At 41.1% G+C, this 23,659-nt stretch overlaps 1 protein-coding gene across 5 annotated transcripts in view; it reads right to left on the minus strand.

The window, feature by feature from the left end:
- ADAMTS3 (ADAM metallopeptidase with thrombospondin type 1 motif 3) overlaps positions 1 to 23,659 on the minus strand; it is a 188,087-nt gene that overhangs the window by 2,785 nt on the left and 161,643 nt on the right. For 4 of the 5 annotated variants that reach the window (XM_089778150.1, XM_089778148.1, XM_089778151.1 and 1 more), the window contains 8 exons: positions 22,247 to 22,370; positions 16,927 to 17,007; positions 14,225 to 14,388; positions 12,471 to 12,636; positions 11,496 to 11,628; positions 7,797 to 8,004; positions 6,380 to 6,497; positions 2,661 to 2,801 (listed from right to left, as the gene is read on the minus strand). In XM_089778150.1, the coding sequence (XP_089634276.1) occupies positions 2,661 to 2,801; positions 6,380 to 6,497; positions 7,797 to 8,004; positions 11,496 to 11,628; positions 12,471 to 12,636; positions 14,225 to 14,388; positions 16,927 to 17,007; positions 22,247 to 22,370 (1,135 nt within the window). The remainder of the gene's footprint in view (positions 1 to 2,660; positions 2,802 to 6,379; positions 6,498 to 7,796; positions 8,005 to 11,495; positions 11,629 to 12,470; positions 12,637 to 14,224; positions 14,389 to 16,926; positions 17,008 to 22,246; positions 22,371 to 23,659) is intronic. The other variant, XM_075929391.2, reaches the window with a different exon arrangement.

Genomic DNA, 23,659 nt, shown 5'->3' on the forward strand with positions numbered 1-23,659 from the left:
CAAGCACAGCGGTGAGTGTAAACCGGGGAACGCACACTGGACGGCGTTTAAGACGTTCAGAGGCCAAAGCCTACATTTGGAGAAGGGATTGATGATGGGGTGCCCAGCCTGAGACACTGGAATGGGACCTGTTGGACACTCACAAACTGAGGTGCACAAAATGACTGGACACCTTTGAAAGAGCTGGTGCCCTTGCACAGGAAACAGATCTTTCTGCCTGTAGGAAAGCATGAGCTGTGGAGGGGGAAGACCAGAGAGAGTTCATGAAGAATATGCTGGTGCATAATTTGGCAGCTTTTCCATGCTGTGGCAGATGCAGTCCTATGCATTGTCCCAATCAGACCCAAGATAATCCCTTCCAGTTTTGCCCTCAGTCAACAAGACCGAGGCCCAGAACGGACCTTCCCTTGAAGGGAAGGAAATTCGAGATAGTATCTCTGAAAAATTCTTCTCATGGGTGGTTTTTTTTTTTTTTTTTTAAACATAAGACTCTTAACAATTATTTGAACAACCTTTTGGAGGTCTTGAGTGATACATAACTGATAATCCAAGTGTATGTTTTGTGACAGGCCGGCCTTACATTTCCTAGGATGGAATGTATGTTCTTTTGAGGATGATCTATTGGGAGGGCTCAGATCAGGTGCCAGTTGTCCCTGGAGCATGCATGAGAGCACTTAGCTACAGAACTGGATTATTTAGGCAAAAGTGCAGGAGCTGTAGCCATGCTGGACAAAATCAGCATGACTGATAGAAAGTGCACTCACAAGCAGCCAAAACAACAATGAACTCCCATTTCAAACTGAAAATGTGCATGTGCTCTTTACTTTCAGAGTGTGAATCGTTCAACTCGATTCACAGAAAGGTAAAAGAGTGAGGAGCCCTGTGGCACCTTACAGACAAAGATTTACAAGGGCATAAGCTTTTGTGGGTAAAGCTGATGCCTAAATAAATGTTTCTCTAAGGGGTGCATCCACACTGCACTGTTATTTCAAAATAACAGTGCGAGCGTGTACACAGCCATTCCATTATTTTGAAATCACTGACGGCTCATTCTGAAATCTGTAAACCTCAGTCCACGAGGAATAACGCCTATTCTGAAATAGCTATTTCAAAACAAGACGCGTGTAGGCGTTCCACTGCTGCTATTTCAAAATTGGCCCTGGTCAAGGGGCTTTCTAAGTGATTCCTCCCCAGTGCCTCTTGGGGCTCTCAATCGAGATAGCACGTCTACGTAAGGGAAGCCTGCCTCCGACTAACTTTGAGGCTTCCCTGTAGTGCAGACATGCTATTTAGAAATAAGCTATTTCAGAAGAGCTATTCCGAAATAGCTTATTTCGAAATAGCAGTGCAGTGTAGAGGTGCCCTAAGGTGCCATAGGACTCCTCGCTGTTTTTGCAGATACAGACTAACCTCTCAAAGAAAGCTAAACATGTTCTTCAGTGTTTGCAGATCTGTGATTAATCCTGAGGGGCACTAAATGCTGCAGTCTGGCATAATCAACCATGGCATGCTACAAGCAGCTCAGTAATTGTGTTACACTGAGCTGAAATGTGAATATTGATTAACCGCCTAACATTTCTGTCCCATCTCAGGTCAGGAACACAATTTTTCCTTGGCTTATGCCTCTAGCAAGTCTGTGAACATAGGAGACAGAATGCAGGGCAGAATTTGGCCTAGAAATTGGAAATAAACAGTACGCCATATTCGATGAACATGTTGGTAAGTTCTACTGTATTGAATTTATATATATTAGTTCAGAATGTCCTATGTATTGATATGTGGCTTGCATATATAAGTGTGATGTGAAATTTCAGCCTTTCTACCAGGCTGACAACAGCTGGCTTGTAAATTAGCATTGGTTCCACCAACTCTGGAATAGGTCTGCATATTTTACAATAGCTCATTTATTTCCCCTGACTCCAGTACACCCTAATTTACAGCCGTTTGTTTTGTTCCACTGATTCTCCAGCACACCCACTTAAAACGAGAGGATTAAAACAGCCCATCATTTATTTTAAAAAAATATAAATTCATGTCATTGACAAATTGTGTCTATTAGCATTTTCATTATTCTGTAGGCCCAATCTGACATCCTTCCTTGACAAAAACTTGCTTGCTTCTAGGCAAACCTACTGCTAAATCTGCAACTCTAGCAGTGAACAGAACCCTGTCTATGAAGCATCATGCCTCTAAGTCTCTTGAGGAGGACTTCCACATAGGAAACTAAAGGACCTTTTTCAGAATTCAAACTAGAACACTAATGTCAAAACTCAAATCTTTGCATGAACACTAGTGTAGCGCACACACATCAATCATAACTTAACAGCCAGTGCTTCTGTGTTCTTTAAAAAGTATGTTTTGGAAAATGTAGCAACTTTTATGTGAAATACCTTAACTTGTGCATTTACTTGCATCTACTTCAGTGCAATTTCAAAGACACCACTGAAAGAAGTTACCAAATGTGTCAAAGTAATAAGCACTTAGTTTGGTTTTACCTGTAGATAACACACTTGATTTGTTCCAATTTTCTGACAGCTGATTTCACTGAAGTAGAGCTTTACAGGCTTGGATTTATCAAATCAATTGTATAGTGCAAAGATTTGATTTTGTACTTATCTACTTCCAGTAAAACAAATACAGTCTTTGAGCTGTGTACTCACGTAGTCCCTTTATTTTATTGTTTAGATTAATTCTGCACCAACTAGATAACCATTTCTTATTCAGTATATAGGTTGTTGTATCCTTCTGCTGGTTTTCACGGTAAAAATTCTCCTTTTCACATTTTATTTGTTTCATGGTCACTAGGGGAGGAATAAGTGAGAAAGCAACTGGCTCTTTAAATAAGGAAGCTTTATAGCTCCATGGAGATATTTTTAGCAGCACCTAACAATTACCAAAGACAACTTTAGGAAGTCTACAGATCAGTGAAAAGGCATCATCAGTGTCATAGTAAGTAATATATAATATTCTAAGTTTTGTATAGTACTTGCAAACCATGTGCTCACAGGACACTAACTAAACGTAGAAATATACCACAGGGTATTTAAAGATCATGGAAGAAGAGAGTGGATGGCAGATAACTTAATTATGAAATATGGGAAGGGAGATGGCACTGAGATGTGGGAACAGAATGGTAAGTTTTCTATGGTGCATCCAAAATTCTTGTATCATCTGAAACTGCGTGGCAAGAGTTTAACGCTGGTAAAATGCTCCCATTTTAATCATGATGGATTGAGCTGATATTCTGTAAATATCAAACTGGCATAGCGTTTTAGGAAGCTCAAACTCTTGCAAACCATAATTAAATGAACAGCAATTGACTAGAAAATTGAAACAAATTAATTACACAGCAGACTGAGTAAAGAGTTTATATAGCCATCCTATAATAAAATAACCATAGTGCACAGAAACATAGCTATATAGTGATTTGCAAACCGTATTTAGAGCCATAGTGAAAAGCAGAGCTTTATTTGAATATTTGACCCAGAGACATGAGAACTATCTACTGTAACAGTTGAATGAAAATTAATGGAAACTGAGCACATAATCCCATTTTGACCCTTTGAAAGTTTTTGCTCTAGTAATCACGGCCCCACTCTCTGATCCTCATTCTTCTGCTATTGGTTACACTGCTGGTTATATTTGAAACACAGGGCTAGGAAGTTCAAATTTTCCAGCCGCTGTTCTGCAGCGTAGCTAAAGCTCTGCCGTCCCCTAGTGGTTAAAGCAGGATTCGTTCTGCATTACTTGCAGGGCTAAAGATTCTGTAAACAGACCTTGGGTCATTTCAAACTCAGTATTTGGGCACCTGCAGAGAGAAGCCTGATTTTTCAGAGGTACTGAACCCCTGTAACCTGCCTCTGAAGTTAACTGGAGATGAGTGGCCTCAGTTTCTACAAGGAGCAAACTTCGAGAAGCCTAAACATGGCCTTTAGACAGTGCTCAGTTTATGTACATAATTGAAATGGGAGAAAATTCCAGTTTAAAGCACAGGATCTATTTTGTTGCATGCGACCGTTCAAAAGTTGTGTCCTTATAACACTGTAGCATCGTCAAACTGTCTAAGCTCGATATGCACAAAATTATTAGCATCTACTTCTACTGCCTCATCGCTCAAAAGGCAACATGCACAAGAGCGCAGAAACAGAGTGGTTAAAGCTAAAATTGAAGCACTGTACCAGGGCCCCATGAACCCTTAAGCTAACAAAGCTGTAGCCTTAGGCCCTCCTCTTGTGTAAGCTCTCCTGGTTAGGCAGGCCTGGGGCTGGTGAGGGAGTGAGCTTGGTCATCCTAGCCCTGCTGGAGGCCAGAGTGCTCCTGCCAGCAGGAAAGACAAAGAAGCTCCTGGTGGTTTAGAAAGTCAGCTGTGCCACTGTCCCCCTCAGCTGATGCTGGCAGGATACTGCCTCCTGGTGCCTAGTGATGAAGGCAGGGCGAAGAGGCAGTATTACCAAAGCAGTAGGGCGTGAAGCTTTCACCGAACCTGCACACACTCTCCAGCCAAAACGACTGTTCCTCTACAAGGAACCAATTCCCACGTATTAGGAAAAACCAGAATCCCAGCCTGGCCCCCAATACTTAACTTGTACAGTCCCTTCCAGTGAGGGTAACTTCTGCACTGAGATGCTCAGCCTAGTTCCACAGGCCACCACATCTTGCTTTGTACTTTTAAGTGGTTACAAGAGCACTAGAGTAAGTCTAGCAAAAACTTAAAGCTAAATAAACCTGAAGTTTGTCTTCGTTTTTCTGTCCTAACTCAACATAACATCTTTCCCAAGTCAAAATGTTGGGCAAGCCTGGAAAGAATATGATCCAAGAAGGAAATTAGAACAAACGCCAATTCCTGTTGATAGTTACACCTTTGTAGTCTTAGTGCCTTCAAGCCAGGGTCTGGGCAAACAGACTCCATCCCCTGCCCCGCTAAACACGGAGCCTTTTAAGGAAAAACAAGCGAGATCTGCAGTCTACTTGATCCTTCATTCTACACCAGCATAATAAACAGACAAGAGAGGTGTCACAACAGCAGCCTCAGTTGGGCTGTTCTTTTGAAAGGTCATTAAGGGCCCTTCTAAGATGCTGATTTTCAGTGAAGTCTTTGTTCAGGGAGGCAGAGAACACAACAGGGAATAGGCCTATGCTGTCAACTCTTCCTTGTTCAAAAGGTGAAAAGCTTCAAATTAAGTTTGTTTAATGTTTGTACACCGACTTTGAAGAGCTAATGTGGTACAAAAATGCTAAAAATAATGACCTGGCTAACCAGCTATAGCTGTTTCCTGTTTTCTTACCGAAAGTATAAAACAAAAGTATAAAACATTCGAAACCGTAGCTCGTGTACTGCACACAGAGTTCGTGTCAGGTCAGAGCTACTGAACACACAATCTAGAATATTCCTAGAGGGCAGGGGACCGGATTAGACAACCTCTCAAGGTCATTTCTAGTCCTAGGATTCTAAGTGTGGAAGAGTTTGGTGACAGAATGGCCGAAGGTTAATCACGGGAGATTAACTATACAAATTGGGCATCATCTCACTAATACTTGGGTTCAATATGAAAACAGTAATTCACTGTTCTCAATGAGTACAACAGTGGTAGTCCGCTTTCAGAGCAGGGCAGCCTAAAATACAATGCCACCCACTACCACTTCCTCTATTTCGATAGATTTTACATCCAGTTGGTTTTCTTTTACATAATAAAAGCTGGCATGTGTTGTAGAGTCCATAGCTTGGGAGAAAACACCTGCAGCCGAATGTGGCTTTGTGTGGTGGGCCACATGGAGAGCTGAGAGAAGCACAAAGTTGAAAGGGGAGTAGGATGAGGAATGTTTCAGCCTCACCAATGAGCACATTGCTACTGGGAGAAAGGAGGCCTAAGAGAGAGAGCAGAACATCCATTGCTCGTGACTTGGCCACAGCTAAACCTAGGGGAAATAAGTTATTTGCTTGAAGCACTGAGTGTGGTGGGAGTAGAATGAACTTGTTAATTTTACATAAATATGTAAATACACATATATAATGTCTGACTTCTTTTTTTTTTTGGCGATATGTAATTTATACTTAGGCCCTCCCCTTTGTAGAATGTCAAAGATCATAATTTTCTTGTTTTTGTGTTAGCAGTAAATTCCAGGATCAAATCTCATACTCTTATTATGATTTCTGTCCCCCTGTCAACAGGAATTGGTCTTGGTTTTCATTACCTTGTTGAATCTCAGTCATTCTAGGCTTACCCAACATTTTCTCTTGGGAAAGAAGTTAGGTTGCCTTGGGACAGAAAAATGAAGACTAACTTCAGATTTATTTGGCTTTGACGCTAGGCATCATACCCTGAAAGAGGAACTGTTGCTCCCATTTCCAGTGCCATCATTATTCAGGAAATTTACTTACCATTACAGGGAGCAAGCTTACACACTCTCACAGATTCAGGTTTTTCTCCATCACAGTGGTCACCAGCACGGCACGTGACCTGCCTGGACTCGGTTCCTTCCCCACAGGTCACAGAGCACTGCAGAACAGATACATGAATTTTACTATAGTAGCCATGCCTCCCGAAATGGGCGATATTGTACAAGTATGGTGTTACAGGCTGCATAGCCTGAGCGGGCTGACCTTAGCCGTATGCTGTAAATTCTCTCCTTTGATAGGAGGTTTTGTAGATTGCCTTGGGGGCATAAATTAGGAAGAGTGGGAGGGTTTCTCCTTTCCTGCAATGTTTAATTTTTTGTTGTCATATATTGTAGATTGGGCAAGTGTGACCTGAATATCTAAGCATTAAAGAATGGGACACTGAGTTACCCTAAGCCCAGCAGCGTATGGGGCACAGGCAAACTGCAAGTCAATTTGCAGTAAGGGGGAAACAAAAGACCAAAGAACCTGCACCAGACTTTAATTTCGCACATCTTTCTTCCCTGTGTGTGTCAGGAAGTGGGGGAGGAGACGCAATAGCCCTTGTTTCTCCAAAGCATACAGTGCAGGGGGAGTAGCAGTCAGCTGGAGGTTGCTATATGTGTCTATGGTCCTTCTCTGAGCATCTCACAATCAGTAATGAATTTATCCATACAACACCCCTGTACGGTAGGACAGTGTTGGTAGCCCTATTATACAGAGGGGGAGCATAGAGGCTAAGTGATTTGCCCAAGGTCATAAAGAAAATCTGTGGCAGAACAGGGACTTTAACCCAGAGCTCCTGCATTCCGTAGTGTTGTTCTTACTACTGGAACTCCTCCCCCTGTGTGAGTCTCAAAGCGACTAGCCCACAAACATCTAACTTCTGTCCTTAGAAAATATGGAGAGAACATTAGCACTGCGACACAAGTGCAGAAAGTCACAGATCGAGATTATTGCTTCATCCCTTAGCTAAGCAGCTCAGGTGTTCCTTTATAAAGCACCGAAACAAACCAAATACTCTGCAAAAACACCTCAAAGCTTTGCTGCAGGTAACACTTTAAAAAACAACACCACTTCTGCTAACTGAGAAGCAGTGCTAAGGAGTTGCTGAACTTTTTCCCATGAAACTTCATGTGTAATTTTTCAGAATTTGACACAGTAATTGTTTTCTTGTCAGTGAGCATGCTTTTTCCTTCCAGGGTTACAGAGACCTCAAGGCCCAGGGTTTCCAGGTCACTGTCTATCGGCGGTTAATTTAAGACCTAAATTGACTAAAGTTGCAGCAGGAGGCCCTTAATCCAAAGGCAGTGTTGAGGCTACGGGCAGGTGGCGCTGGCAAAGGTAAAGCTGTTACGGCTAAGAAAAGGTCTGCCAACTCCAAAGATACATGGTCCAGTGTAGAATACTGCTTGCCCACCTCAGCCCAGGGCCCGGCTTTCCACGGTGCAGGGCATGGTGTTCTGTTACACGGCCTGCGGCTCTCAGGGCGGTCCCCGCTACAGTACTTGATATGAGTCGAGCGGTTTGTGCCATCGTGAAGAGGTTGAATGCAGCGCACAGTACGGATCTGGTACCCAGAGCTCCCGCAGGTTTTTGTGCAGTATTCCCATTCATCGGCTATCCAACTGGGTGGATTAAAAATGAAAATGCCATCACACATTTAATCTATTTATCTACCACCCTCTAAACAACAGCTAGTTGGTTACTGTAAATTCTACTCTGCTTGACTTACACTTTGACTCCAGGGCATGCTTTGTAATACTAAGCATCCCTTACAGAAAAATCCAATTGAGTGTAATAGAGAATGAGACTCTTTATAGAGCATTGTTAAAACTAACCTTTACAATTCTATTGCAGGAGCACAATTCTCTTCCACATACAGCAGCTTTCTACTGGGCATTTCATTTTAGATTGGTTTCACTCCTGTTAAATTCGATGGGATTTTTCCATCGGGTTACACACTCCCATTATTGTACTTTGAGCTACAGAGAAATGAGTGCTGTGGAGATTAATTTCATTTTTTCCAAGTGCTCATGAAAGAAATAAAACTAGCAGCCATGGCGATTGCATGCGTCTGTCTGTACACAGAGGATGCAATCCATCCACTGAGGGTCACCCAGACCAAAACAATTTAAATCCCATTTTAGCCCCAGGCAGTCTTGACCCTCTTCACTGGCAGGGCAGGAGGGGGAAGCAGGAATTTCATCAAAAATAAAGAAGCTTCCCAAAGCTTTTCCATTAATGTGTCTTAATCTTGACCCCCCCCAGGCAGCACCTCTCAGCGGAAGACATTTTCAATTCTGTTCCTATTCATCCTTTAGCCTCTGTCTTAACAGGCATGCCCCGTTAATGCCAGCTCTCCATTAAGAACTGAAATGACACAATCATCAAGTTCTTTTCAAACAGGCAGCAGAACTGCCATGAGATGGGAACACGCTGTACCATCAGCATTGAGCCAGGCTGGGTGTGGCTTTTAACTACCATTTTCTCCAACCCACAGAATCTCAACTGTAGGACTGGAAGGGACCTTGATGGGTCCAGTCCTCTGCACTAGGCAGAACAAGTATTATCTTCTAGCTCATCCCAAAAGATGTCTGTCCAACCTGTTCTAAAACCTCCATGATGAAAATTCCACAACCTCCCTAGGTAACGTGTCTCAGTGCTTACCTACCCTGACAGGAAATTTTCCTAATGGTTTACTTGCTGCAATTGAAGACCAATAACTTCTTGTTCTGACCTCAGGGGTTACAGAGAACCATTTATCACTCTTCTCTTTATAAGTCTAAGTCTCCCCTACCCTGCAATTCTTCTCTTCTCCAGACTAAAGCCATTTTTTAAATATCTTTCCTCATCAGTCTATTTTCTAGACCTTAATTTTTTTGGGGGGGAATCTCCTCTGGACTTTGTCCAATTTGTTTTCAACTTTCCCAAAGTGTAGTCCATAAAAATGGCCACACTACTCCAGCTGAGGCCTAATCAATGCTGAGTACCATGGAAGTAACATGTCTTGATTACAACAAATACGCCTGCTAATCATCCCCAAAAGGTGGGGGCGTGTGTGTCGGTCTGACATGGGTGACTCCATATATAGTTTATGATCCAGTTTAACTAGGGCCCTACCAAATTCATAACCATGAAAAACATGTCACAGACCATGAAATCTGGCCCTTTGCGTGCTTTTACTCTGTGCTATACAGATCTCACGGAGATCAGTGGTTCTCTAATTGGGGACCCTGACCCAAAAGGGAGTTGCAGGATCACAAGGTTATTTTAGGAGGGTCACGGTATTGCTGGCCTTACTTCTGTGCTGCCTTCAGAGCTGGGCAGTTGGAGAGCGGGGATTGGAACGTGGGCCTATTGCCCAGCTCTGAAGGCAGCACCCCACCAGCAGCAGGGCAGAATTAAGGGTGGCAACACCATACACGTGTTGCCCTGACTTCTGTGCTGCTGCTGGTGGTAGCTCTGTCTTCAGACTTGAATTCTTGGGCAGCAGCTGCTGCTCTCCAGTTGCCCAGCTCTGAAGGGAATGCTGTTGCCAACAGAAGTAAAGGTAGAAATACCCCCCCACACACACACACTAGCCTTGCGACCCTCACACAACTCCTTTTTGGGTCCAGACCCCTACAATTACACCACCATACCATTTCTGATTTAAATAATGAAATTTACTATTTTAAAAATCTTATGACTATGACATTGAGCAAAATCGACCATGTATTTGTGAGGAACTTAAGTATAACCCCTCCCCCCAATATTTTTCTGTAGTATTTCTTCCTACACAGTCATTTCCCATTTTGTATTTGTTCATCTGATTACTCCTACCTAAGGGCGTGTCTAGACTACAGGGTTTTGTCGACAAAACTACACCTGCGTCTACACTGCCGCTGAAGTTCTGTCGACATAACGTCGACAGAACTCGGCAGTTTTGTTGACGGCTGTAAACCTCATTCTACAAGGAATAACCTCTTTTGTCGATAGAGTTCTGTCAACAGAAGGCGTTATTGCATGTACACTATCCTTTGCGTCTACACTTTCGGCTTGCTTTTTCGACAGAACTAGCTGTAGTCTAGATGCTCTTTGTCGACAGAAGCTTTGTCGACAGTATCTGTCGACAAAACTTCTGTCGACAAAAGCCTGTAGTCTAGAAGTACCCTTCGTGTAGTACTTTGCATTCACTCTTACTGGATTTCTTCCTATTTATTTCAGACCACTTCTCCCGCTGTCAAAATCATTTTACATTCTAATCCCATCCTCCAAAGCAAACTCTCCTAGCTTGGTATGATCTTCAAACTTTGTAAGTGTACTCCTAAAACATTATCTAAATCATTTGAGGATACTGAATAGAACTGGAGAGCTCTGTGTAACCTAACTCATTATGCTCTTCCAGCTTCACTGTGCACCACTGATAACCACTGTTTGAGTGTAGTTTCCCATTCGTTTGTTTACCCACAATTAAATGAGGTCTGCCTAGGCTAGATTGCTCATGAGAAGGTCATGAGAGAAAGTATCAAAAGGTTTTCTAAAGTCAAGATATATCACATCTACTCCCCCTCTCCAAGTAGGAGTTTTGATTAGTTTGACATTGCTCTTGACAAATCCATGTTGATGGTTACTTATCGCCTTATTTATTTTTTGCTTGCAAGTTGATTGCTTGATTATCTTTCCAAATACTGAAGTTAAATAGACAGGCCTATAATTCCCTGGGTTGTCCTTATTCCCCTTTTAACAAATAGGTATTATATTTCCCTTTTATCTAGTCTGAGATCTCTTCCATCCTACATGAGTTCTCAAAGATGATTGTTAGTGGTTCAGAGATCAGTTCCGTAAGTGTTCTAACATGTGTTTTGTCAGTCCCTGCTGAGCTGAAGCCATCAAAGTGATTTCTAATTTGTTCTTTCTCTGTTTTAGTCTGAGATTCTCAACACAATTGCCAACTCTCCTGAACCCTTTTCCCTTAAACTTGTGTCCCATGGGTTCTTACTGACCGATTTTCTGAGTTTGCTGAAATCTGCCTTCTTGAGGTCCATGAACTTTATTCTCTTCTTTTCCCTCCCACCATTCCTTACAAGCACGAACTCCATCATTTGAGACACACATCTCATTCGTCTGTACTTACAGTGGCTGTGTGCATTCCTGCAGATTGCACATCCTACGAATAGGCTTTGGTTTCTTGCTGGCTTCGCAGAAATTGCGGTGAACCATTTTGTTATCACTTTTCCTGCGGCACCCATATTTAGTATATTGGAAACCTTGAAAATATTTCAGAAAGTAACTTTGTGTGAAAATTAGTAAAAAAGTCCTGCCCCTTCTTAAACTCTTTTGTTGAAATGCAGCATTTGTGGACTATCTTATGATTATCCATCCAAAAGGCATTTATACTATATTTAAATATTGTGGTTCATTACGATGTCAAATACAAAATGCTCTCGGGATATAAAATTCAGAAGTATCTGCAGTAACTCTACGGTATATTATAAAATACTGTGATTTTAATAGCACTATTGTTGTTGTTAAATAGGTTTTAAGGCCCGAAGAACCGTAATAATAATCAAAATCTGACTTTCTGGATCACTCAGGCAATATTCTCCACAAGGGAAACAGGCACAGAAAGGAGAAGTGAGTCACCCAAGTTCACACAGTAAGTGAGTGGCTGAGCTGGGAACAGCATCTGGGTTTCTTGAGTCTCAGTTCAGGGATTTATCCATTAGGAAACACTGCCTACCCACAGTCTGTTTGTAGTAATTCAAGTTACTATAGCATTTGTGGTAATTTCCTTTGTAACTGTCAGGAACATGGCAAATGCTATAACGTTCATGCAGTGAAAAAGATCTACATTTCCAAAAGTGACAACTGCTGGTTTCCACAATCAGCTAAAGTGTCCAATTTAGACATCTTCACAGAATGGAAAGGCAACACTTTGCAAAAATCAGACAACTTGGACAACCAAAAAACCGAAGCACCGAAAATGCATAAACACTTCTGAAAATGTAGCCCCACGATTTCAAAGGCATTCACAGGACCCTGGTCTTTTACCCTTGTTCTTCCACCTAATTTACCATTAATCACTAGAAGCTGCTGCATCTCTCTTTACCTCCAGCACAAGGTTTGGAGCACTGGGACCAACTCTTCAAAGCCCACTCAAAGGTGTCTATTTCGTCCTGAAGAATGTTGTTACTGTTGATAGTGGGTACTGAGTCCTCATGAATGATGTATTTGTAAGTCAAGCTAGATCTTGTGTCGTTCTCCTGAGGAATGACCTATAAAAGATCCAATACAAATGGAATGCATATTTATTCTTTTCCCAGTTAACAAATCAATACCTGGACGGGTAAAGGGTCTTCGGGAAATGTGGGCAGTGCTTAAGAATTGAAAAACGAACTGAACTTTGCCTTCATATTTAGTACAAAAATTAGCAAGATCAATACAGAAAAATATGCCTCTGAGCAGGGCTGACCCAAGTGTTGTTGGCACCCCCGTCCTCCTCAGATTAAATAGAGAGAGAACTGAGGAGCTTAGAAAGAAATTTTACCTTTGTTCATTTTGAATGCCAAGTAAATAATGAAAAAAATAAGTATTTTTTTCTACTTGTTATTAACCTTAACACAATTAGATGGCATGGGATAAATCACCCAGTAGCTGATGCTTTAAAGTTTTAACCGTTTTGAATTGTACACAACGTTTCTGGTCAGCACTATAAACAGTTACATTTCAAGTCACAACTATCTTCCTTCCACAGGAACTGATTTGAGAAGCTGTGAAAATCTTTATTCCTGGATACTGAATGAGGTCTGTTTTTTGAGTTGTAGCCCGTTGATTTGTGTCACCATTTAGAACTTTGGTTTTCTTGCTTTCGCACATTGGGCAATGCATTGTTTGAGACAAAGTTTTGAAGCTATTTCATGTTCTATCAAGATGGTGGCCAGTCCAACAGGTCTCTCTTTCTGCATGGAAGAATGAAGATATGTCTCTATCAGCTGTAACTTGGAAAATCTATGCTCCTCACTAGCAACAAAAGCTGGAAGAGTCAAAACAGTTTGAAGAGCAATGACAATGTTGGGGAAAGCTGTCTGTCAGTCTGTGTTCAGAAATAAACTGCAGTACATCTTGAGGTATAAGATGTCTTGGAAGCTGTGAAACAGCCTGCAGTTCACTGCACAAATCTACTGCATCCATATCTTTTTGCATTTCTAGTCTGTCATGCTGACTAACTTCAAGCAGTGTTCTAATATCTGTTTTGAAGTCTTATTTTGCACCGCATCGAGGAAACCAAATATTGAATCAAGCCACAGGATCGGCTCAAATAGTTCTTTGACTGACTGGATTGCAGGATCTAGGACTGAAAAGTAGAAGTGGGCTTCAAATTTTTGATCTGGATCCTGAACCAATTAGTCTTTTGCCTCATATGTGAGGCCAAATCCTGACCCTTCCTAGCTCTTGGCTGCTGAACTACATGGAGCTGTGTAGACTGGCCATGATTCCTGCTCTGCGTGAGGGAGTGTCTAGTCACACACGTGGTTCTGACCAATCGGGTCCTGATCCAAGGGCTCTTAATATCAGCAGGTACTATACTAAGCCTTTAGTTAGCTTTTACTCTTGCATGAATAGATTGGTGCTTATGATGTAATAGTGTGGACACTGCATCCTGCCTCTGACAGTAAATGTTAGTAAAATTATCCTGAAAACTTCTCTCTCTTACTGCTAGAGTGGACTTCAGCTCATCAGCGCTCTCAAAAAAACCTTTATATGCGTGTTTTCCCACAGAGATTACAGATTTGTCCCGCTAATAAAAATAAGCTGTTTGGCCCCACAACCTGTTAAAAAAACCAACCTGTTAGCATAACTTACCAATACAACAACAGCATCATGCAAGGGCCCATCGGTATGAAGCGTTTCTATGTCATCTTCTATGTTGTACTCCCACTCGACACCAAGATCGATGAAGGACCGTGACTTGGCCTCCTCTCGTTTCCCATTCAGAATATAGTGTCCCGTAGCCTGATTCTTAATGGCTAAAAGGGAGCAAAACCAATGACAACTGTGCTTCTTGTCATGTAATCTACAGTCTTTGGGGTTCACCTGAAATTTGACAAGTAGCATTACCATTCAAAAATTCTCTTCTTGCTTACTATTTTAATGGTTGCATTTTGCAGAGTGTCCTCAGGAACTGAGGAGTTTTTGCTGTTCCTAATCGATGAAATACTCTAGTTCTCCCGTTTCTTCCATTCCGGATGCAATTTTCCCTTTAACACCCCTGAACCCATCCCTCTTTAGCATGCCTCCTCCTACAACCTAAAGACCTGGAGACATTGACAAAAACTCATAATTCTGTGCTTGGGGCATGGATGATAATCCATCTGAGGATCTAAAGCAGGCTGTCTTTGGCAAGTGCTGCATTTCCATCAGCTCAGAGACGGGTGGCTATTCCCAAAATTGCTTTTTCTACATGAAACCCATGCTGCCACCAAAATATAGTCTGAGGAAACATATTGATAACGTATATACTGCCAATATCTATTTCCACATGCATATGGCTCAGATGTAGATATACACATAGAAGTCATACATAGTTTTTTTTTTGGCATAAGCTTAATTTAGATTCATAATCACCTCAAAGCCAAGAGAAACCTTTAAAATAGCCAATCCTGTTATTTAGGCAACCTGCAAAACGTTCTGTGACAACTGGGTATTGTAAGGCATGTTACCCTAGTGGAATGGTTACCACAATATTATACAGCTTTGTATTGCCAAAGGCATGAACCCCACAGGTTTTGCACCACAAAGTAATATTTACTTTTTGAAAAGGTTGCTTTCTTTTGTCTATCTACTGTACATGCTGACTTTACACTCTCCCTCTGATTGTGGGGCTCAAGGATTAGAAAACCAGTTCAACAAATGAACAACCATTACAATGTAAGAGAGAAGAGAAGACCCAATAACAAACAGCTAAGATGTCCATGCACTTTGGGAGATGCATGTTGCTAGTTTATAGTAAGACATGAAAGAAAAAAAATACCACAATGTGGCTATTCCTGTTCTCCTGGAAGTGTATAATTTGCAAATAATTGTTTAGAGTTTAAAAAACGAGAGAGAGAGACCAATCATTTTTTCTAAATACACAATAAAAGTACAACAAAATGAGAGAGCAATCTTGTAAATTATCATGACTACAGTAAATAAAATGCAAAGGTGGTGCATCATGTATTTATTAGTGCTATGGAGCCTAGTTACTATGAAGGCAGAGTAGCTCTGTATTGAAAAGGTACACGGTCAGGTCACACTTGAGCCATTATTTAGGCTTTCTAGAAATAAGCTTTCTAAAAATAGGCTTTCTATAAATAAGCCCTAAAACCACCAGAAATCTTCCCCTATTTTTGCTTTATTCCAGTGTATTTGTTTTTATATACAAACTTCCCATACTAGGATCCAATCCAGAAACCACTGAAGTCAATGGTGAAACACTGGAATAAGTTGCCTAGGGAGGTTGTGGAATCTCCATCTCTGGAGATATTTAAGAGCGGGTTAGACAGACATCTATCAGGATGGTCTAGACAGTCCTGGGTCCTGCCATGAGGGCAGGGGACTAGACTCAATGACCTCGAAGTCCCTTCCTGTTCTAGTGTTCGATGATTCTATGAAAATTCTCCCATTGAAGTCACTGGGCCTTTGGAGCAGGTCCCTAGTGTAGGAGAAAAGGAGACGTGACTAGACAAACATGAAATGGGCATTGTCCAAGAGAAATGTAAATGTAACCAAACAGCAAAAATATTTACAAGTTAATAAGACTAACTTCTTTCCATGATAATGCTAAAAGGGGGTGTTGCTTAAGTGTAAGAAATGTAAGTATCTTAAATAATATTCATAGTGATATCCTATATACTTTTTGACCTGACAGTGTCCTTTTAAATTGACTAATAATCCACTTTCAGTGTGACCAGCAATAGCTCCTTGTTAGTAAAAGTGCTGATCAGAATCAGTTTGAGTTCCTAAAAAATTCAGATGAGAAACCAACATAGTTACGGAGTTTTTACAGTAGGGTTCGGCCTGTGAGTGCAATTGTACATATACAGTAAAACTCCAGTTGTCCGGCATCCAGTGGTCTGGCACTCCTGCTAGTCCGGCACCACCTGGAACCGTTCCAGGCAGCCGGACAATTGGAGCTGCTCTGCCCTGGGCTTCCCTGAGTCAGCTGCTAGTCAGTTTCAGCAGCAGCTGACTTGGGGACGCCTGGGGCAGAGCAGCTGGGGTGCTGCTGGGTTGGTCCCGCAGCGCTGCCTCTCCATCCCCCCCCACCCCAGACCCTCATAGCCCCCTCTTCCGATAGTCCAGCATATTTGATAATCCAGCACCCACTGGGTCCTAAAGGTGCCATATTATCGGAAGTTTAATCTACAAGGAAACCAGCAAAGCCTTTAGCTTGATGTTGTCTTACAGTGCAATAAAACACTATTTTGATGGTTCTCTCATTTTTCAGGTTCTCCGATGCATGTCTGATTTTTTGAGGTCAGCTTTCATGCATAAGGGCCAAGCCTGAGGCAAGAAACACTTACCAAGAATGTGAGGGGAAGCCTCGTCTTCTTGGATAAACACATGTCTAGCACCAGGGGGGATATCAAACATCTTAAGGTACCCTTTAGCATATGTAGTGGTCATAGGAGAAAGCAAAGAAGAAAACAAAAAGTAATAGCGATGGTTAGTAGAGCACTACATCATCCAGCTTATAGTTGCAGAAGAGGGCATCCATTAACGTGCACACAGTTTCAGATAGGCTTGTAACACATTTGATTAGACTGTTTTTCCCTTTTTCCCTCTTTTTTTGAGGGGGGAAAAAGAGACTGTTACAAACCTATTAACCACTTACTTTGTTATGTTCAGACCATAACAATTCAGGCAAAAAATTGTTTCCTATGTTTCTCAGAATTAAAACAGGTTTTTCTGATTGCTTTTCTTTGTCAGTCACCTTTCAGCCTTACAATGTAATGGACTGTGAGGTGTTCACGCCTCATGTGTATTTGCTTAAATCTGTGAACTGTCAAAGGATTTGGCTACCTGGCACAGCAAAGTGCTCTACTGACACACTACAAAAGGTGTCAACTTCACATGAACGTAGCCTTGCTTCAAATGGGACTGCAGTTCAATGTGAGACTTTAAAATGCATAAGTTAAAGCACATTAATCTCAGTGTACCTGCCCCCCCCCCAAAACAGAAGCGGCCTTTATTCAGTTTAAGAATCACACCTTAAGTTATACTGGTCCAATTTCTCCCTTACTAGGATGATACCTGATACTTAAGAGTTAAAATTCTCCAGAATGATCATTCATGCTCTAAGGCCAGGTCTGCACTATGGGGAAGGTCGGCTTAACATATGCAATTCCAGCTATGTAAAAAACATAGCTGGAGTCAATGTACGTTAAGCCGAGCTCCAGTGGTGTCCTTACAGCGGGAGGTCGATGGGAGAAACACTCCCGTTGACTTCTCTTATTCCTCGTGCGGAGTAGGAGAACCAGCACTGAAGGGGGCGCTCTCAGAACTGGATTCAGTGGGTCTTTATTAGACCCGCTAAATTGACCGCTGGAAAAATTGACCATTGTGGCAGTGGAGATGTGGCTTAAGTTGTAACACCTAATTAACTCTATCCCCAAACAAATGGGGCAGAACAATGTTTCAGCTGAAAGAGTAATATTTTCAGCTTCCCACCAAGAGGAGAAAAAACAATAAGTTATGGAAAATTTTTCATTGGCCATGGCCAACAACTTATGTTGCATCAGGGATCAAATGAGAAAATGTTTATGAGAACTGAATGTAAACAAATTTTACCATGTGTAACAATGTTATCCTGGACATGTTTTAAGACAGAGTATTGTTATAATTTCTTTGCCTACAACTTAACTGAGGGCCTCGACAACTTTAAATTAGGCAGAATGGGTAGGAATGGTCCCTAGCCTCTGTTTCTCTGGAGGTGGGAGACAGGGGAGGGATAACGTGAGGATTATCTTTGTATTCCATCCCTCTGGGCATCTGATATTGGCCACTGTCAGCAGAGAGGATATTGGGCTGGATGGACCATTGGTCTGACCCAGTATGGCCGTTTATGTTCCTTAAATGTTCTTGATGTACGTAGTGGTCTTGATGTACGTAAATTTAACCAAGAAAAATCTTAGCGTTAACAAAGCATATCCCTAAAACATGTCCATGTTTATAAAATATGCCATATAAATAAATATAATTTGCTCATTCTGAGATGCTTTGTTTCCCAATAAAGTATATAAGTTGCAGTCCTAATATAGAATCATTGTAAACAGATGGGGCAAGATTTGATTTTTTTTTTTTGCACTGAGCAAATAAATGCTTAACCATTCAAATTTAACAATGGGGACTTTTGAACTGAAGTCCTGCCTGTGCTGTTGGTATCTGGATCTGCAGCATACCACTGCTTCCTGGAAAACTGCTGAAGAAAATGGAGAACTCTGAATAGATAAATGAATACTAAGGGCTGATGGGTGGCTGGTTTTATACTAATCTGCACGAGCAGGAAATACCAAGCCTTTTACTGCTCAGTGATCAAACATATGAAACAAACATTTTGCCTGTTCTTGCAATACCTGTAAGTGACTAGCTGGAAATTAGAAGTGTGGCAAGAACACTGCAGTTGTCATGGATGCCTGTCTTTCTGCAACCAGGTGAAACTTACCCAGAATATTTTTAGACTCCCTGGTTTCAGAGAGAGAAATATTACGAGCTCCTTTGGGCAAAGTGAATGCTCCTCTTGTCTTCCCTTAAATAGAATGTCTTTAATTAGTGTTCTGGGAACTGAGTCTTGCTGTTTCATTGACTATAATGTCAGCCAGGTGTATTTTACAAATGAAACATATAAATTATATGGTTACAGTATGCGCTGAAGTTCAAAATGCATTTAAAATACTGTTAGAAATATCCAGCAAATTTTAATAGTCAATGAAAGTGAGACTATGCATGAATGAAAAATCAGGTAGGTGATTTTAAGTCAGATACTTGCAGATTTCATTTTCCAGCAACTTGAATTCTCTTTGGCACCTCTTGCTTAAATGTTTTCCTGTTGGAAGAGTTTGGTTAGTCTTTTAATGACTATATTGCCACAGTTACTGTAAAGCAATAGATGTTATGCTAGCACCAAAACATCCCTTTGGAGCTGAATGATCAATTACTGTCTTTTACAAACAGCCTCGGAATGACCTTACTCACCCTCAAGACTTTTGAGTTTCAGACATTTGAAAGACAGTTATACAATCTTTCTTATACAATCATATCCACATCACAGACTGTTGTCTAATATCTATAGCATAGACAAATATACACCAACCTGAGTAGAGCCAGTCAAAAATGCTGTTTCTTTCACACACACACACAAATTTTTAAAATGAGAAAATTGGAAAATTCAGAACATTTTGATCATCTTTTGTTCTGATTACTAAGAACTTAACTGTCAGAAAGCATGAAGTCCTTCTGATTCAAGAAATATAGAGGGTTGTATATATGGCTCCAAAGTGTTGTCTTCCATCCAATTTCAATACATATGTGCATTCATTACATTCTGCACATAATTTGCCTTGGCTGGATTCATACCAACCAGCAAAATATGCAGCAAAAACAATCACATGTGTTCTGTAAGGACTTTATAAAGCGCCTCTTAAAAAAAAAAGTATCTTGTCTTTCCACTGGGCTGGAGAACAGCTAGCAGTGAGAATATTTTGCTGTGGAGTCCTTATCACATTTTACTGTAATAAATGCTACCTTATTTTAATCTAATTTTAATGGGGCTGTCTAGCTAGTGACTAAATTCTGCCATCATCGAGGTTGCAAATCTGGCATAGTTTCACCATCAACAGCAATGCAAGTTCAGACATAGATATACTCCTCCTCCTTCAGCTTCATCCCTGCTCCATCTCAGACCCCCTCAGAACAGACAGCCTTTGCATAGCTGTGCTCTATGGCATGTGTGGAAACCTTACAGGGATGGTGTTCCCTCTACAATCCCTGACAAGCGGGACCTGGGCAGGATTTGTCCTTAAAAGAAAGGTTTTACTTAATTTTTCTAAAATAAAAAGTTTGAAAAGTCTTTCAATGGCATAAGCCACAGGAATAAAACTGATATTCCCTTCATTTCCTTGTTACTTATATAATAGTTCCTCTTTTAACCGGTAATTTGATGGTTAGATCTTACAATTTCACTCCCAATTAGTTAAAAAAAAAAAAAAAAAAAAGCAGAACCCCCTAGAAACTGTCTTGATGTGCCTTTGTATAAGCTGAACACTTGATAATATGGTCTCAATTGTGTAGCTGTCCTTTCCATTTGCTATCATTGTGAGATCAAACATCTCAGTAAAGGGATGGTCTCATTTAAATGCACTGAGATACTTCTGCACTTACATAAGCACAGCTTTCACAAGCTTCAAGTAGCAGGCATGAATATCGGAGGACTGAATTTGGCACATCTTTATTAAGAGGAGTATATTAAGTATAATATTCCATTAGCTCAACAGTTAAACTGACATAGTTGAAATGTCCAAAGTAGGCCAGAGGATTTCAAGCTGTTATTAACACGAATGGAAAATGTGTGGCAAAATCCCCAAGCGTCTCTCAAAAAAAATCTCAACTTTGACATTTTTTCCTTTCAGCCAACTGATCATTATCACGCACACCCTCCACTTCATCACAATCCACTGCCTTTAAGTAAAGTACAAAAAAGAAGATTCCACTGAAAAATACTTGCACATTCAATTCACAATTACGCTAAATACTCGACTTCATGCACAAAAATGTGTGTGGGAATTGTGGTTGTGTTCATTTTTTTCTTGGACATGGCCCTTGTACTTTGGGAGTTTATAGAAAGTCAACTTGACACCAAACACACTCGTATTAACAGACGCCTAGATTTCTATACATGTCTCTTTCCCATCAATTTAAATGTCAGTGGAGAAGCTTGTGAAAAAACACAATTCCTCCCAATTTTTAAATGGTTTTCGTTAGCAAGGCTAGAGGGAAAAGTGTGTAATACATAATGTTGCAAAAGAAAGAGAGAGGCAGGTGCAAAAGACACATTGAATAAAATAAATTAATCATTAAATGGTGTTTTTCATCCCTGAGTAAATGCTCAGATTTAGCAGGCTAAAAGGTAGGTCACATTAAGCTCCCAATCCGGTACTACTGAACTCAGGCCTGCCTCTCTCATACACAAACGAGGTGCTGGAATGATTTTATAGTTGGGGTGTTGCGAGCTACTGTACCAAACTGTAAAGCTTTTGTATGATGGAAACCACTTGAGGACTACCACTGGCCCTGTAGTTCCAGCATCTCTGACCCCTCAGAGGGTAAAGAGGTGCTAAAACATATACCCCCCCTTTAAGTCTCCTTTATGCAGCCAGAGCAGAGTAAATGGCTGCTACTGTAATTGAGAAACAGACCCAACTGGTGGCAATGATGCAGGATCTGGCCCTAAATCATCTCACCTGAAATGAAAAATAATAGGCCTGGAGATTTGATCTTGTTTCCATGTTTCACTATTAGCCTTACAGGTTATTTTTTTTGTTTAGCAAAGATCGTATTTTTACCACTGATCAGAGCCATCCCCTATTACTAACTGGAGAACTACATATGCTCTACACAGCGAGAGTCCAGTGTAGCCAACATGTCTTAACAGGTCCTTCAAAAACCAAAAAGAATCGCTAGTTAGTGTCTGGAAAATATATGCATTCTGCTAGCAAAGCAGTAAGTAGTTTGTATTCTGTCTTGCAACTTTGTGTAAGCAGGGGAGGACACCTTCTCCTGAGCAGTCCATTTTAATAAACATGACAACAGAGAATATAGCTGGGTGTATAAAAGTGCTCATCCTACCAGGCTTTTTGGGAGTCCGGGTAAAGGTCCCTTTGACAGTTCGGCAATGAGTGTTATCTCCACCGCAGACCCCACATTTATCTTCAACTTTGTTGGAACCAATTTCCTTGTCGCAGCCCACTTTCTGCAGAGGAGAGCAAGAGGAGTGTTGGGTTTTCCCCGCCCCCATAAATAACACTGCGGAATGCAAAGTTCACCCGAGAACTGATGTAAAAATACTTGAAAGACTGTGACAGAACAGCATAATGAAAGCTACAAACTGATTCCTGTGATGAACCCATTACTAACTTTCCCTTAGGGAATGAGTAGTTCTCTGGCACTTTGGAGATGAACAAGTTAGTTCCTAAGGCTATGTCTAGACTGCATCCCTCTGTCGGCAGAGGGATGCAGATTACGCAGGTCGCCATTGCAAATGAGGCAGGGATTTAAATATCCTGTGCCTAATTTGCATAAAAATGGCCGCCGCTTTTTGCCGACTCAGCACTTTGTTGGCAAAAAGCAGCAGTCTAGAGGGGGATCCGTCGAGAAAGAAAGCCTTTTTCAAAAGATCCCTTATGGCTCCTGCAAGGAGGTTTACAGGATCTGTTGAAAAAGGCTTTCTTTCTCGACAGATCCCCCTCTAGACTGCTGCTTTTTGCCAACAAAGTGCTGAGTCGGCAAAATGCAGTGGTCATTTTTATGCAAATTAGGTGGATATTTAAATCCCTGACTCATTTGCAATGTCGACCTGATTAATCTGCATCCCTCTGCCGACAGAGGGATGCAGTCTAGACATACCCTAAGGTGCCACAGGGCTACTTGTTTTGAAAATTACAGACTAAAACGGCTTCACCTCTGAAACTTTTACCCTTAGGGACAGTAAATGAAGGAACAGGAAACCGAGAACTTCAAGTAGAATTTCTTTTCACTTAAATTCATAGAAACGCAGGTCTGGAAGGAACCTCAAGAGGTCATCGAGTCCAGCCCCCAGCACTATGGCAAGACACTTGACAGGTGTTTGTCCAACATGCTCTTAGAAACCTCCAGAGATGGGGATTCCACAACCTCCCTTAGAAGCCTGTTTCAGAGTTTAACTATCATAAGACTAAGAAAGGATTTCCTACTATCTAACCTAAACCTCCCTTGCTGCAGATAAAGCCCGTTACTTCTTGTCTTTCGGTCAGTGGACCTGGAGAACAATTAATTACCATCCTCCTCACAAGAGCCCTTAAGATATCTGAAGAGGATGATAATCAATTGAGCTGTTAATACATAGAAAAAAAAGGTTTAAAAGAAATCAGTAGAAGCAACTGGTTTAAAAAGAATTTAGACAATCACAGTATCTGTAAGAAATAAATCTGTAGTCTTGCTATGATTTGTATTAAAATTGGAGGAATTCTGGAAAATATTATCGGTGAACATTTCATATTCACA

The sequence above is a fragment of the Pelodiscus sinensis genome, chromosome 4 (genome assembly GCF_052426305.1).
Source record: "Pelodiscus sinensis isolate ZL-2025 chromosome 4, ASM5242630v1, whole genome shotgun sequence".
Classification (NCBI taxonomy): domain Eukaryota; kingdom Metazoa; phylum Chordata; order Testudines; family Trionychidae; genus Pelodiscus; species Pelodiscus sinensis.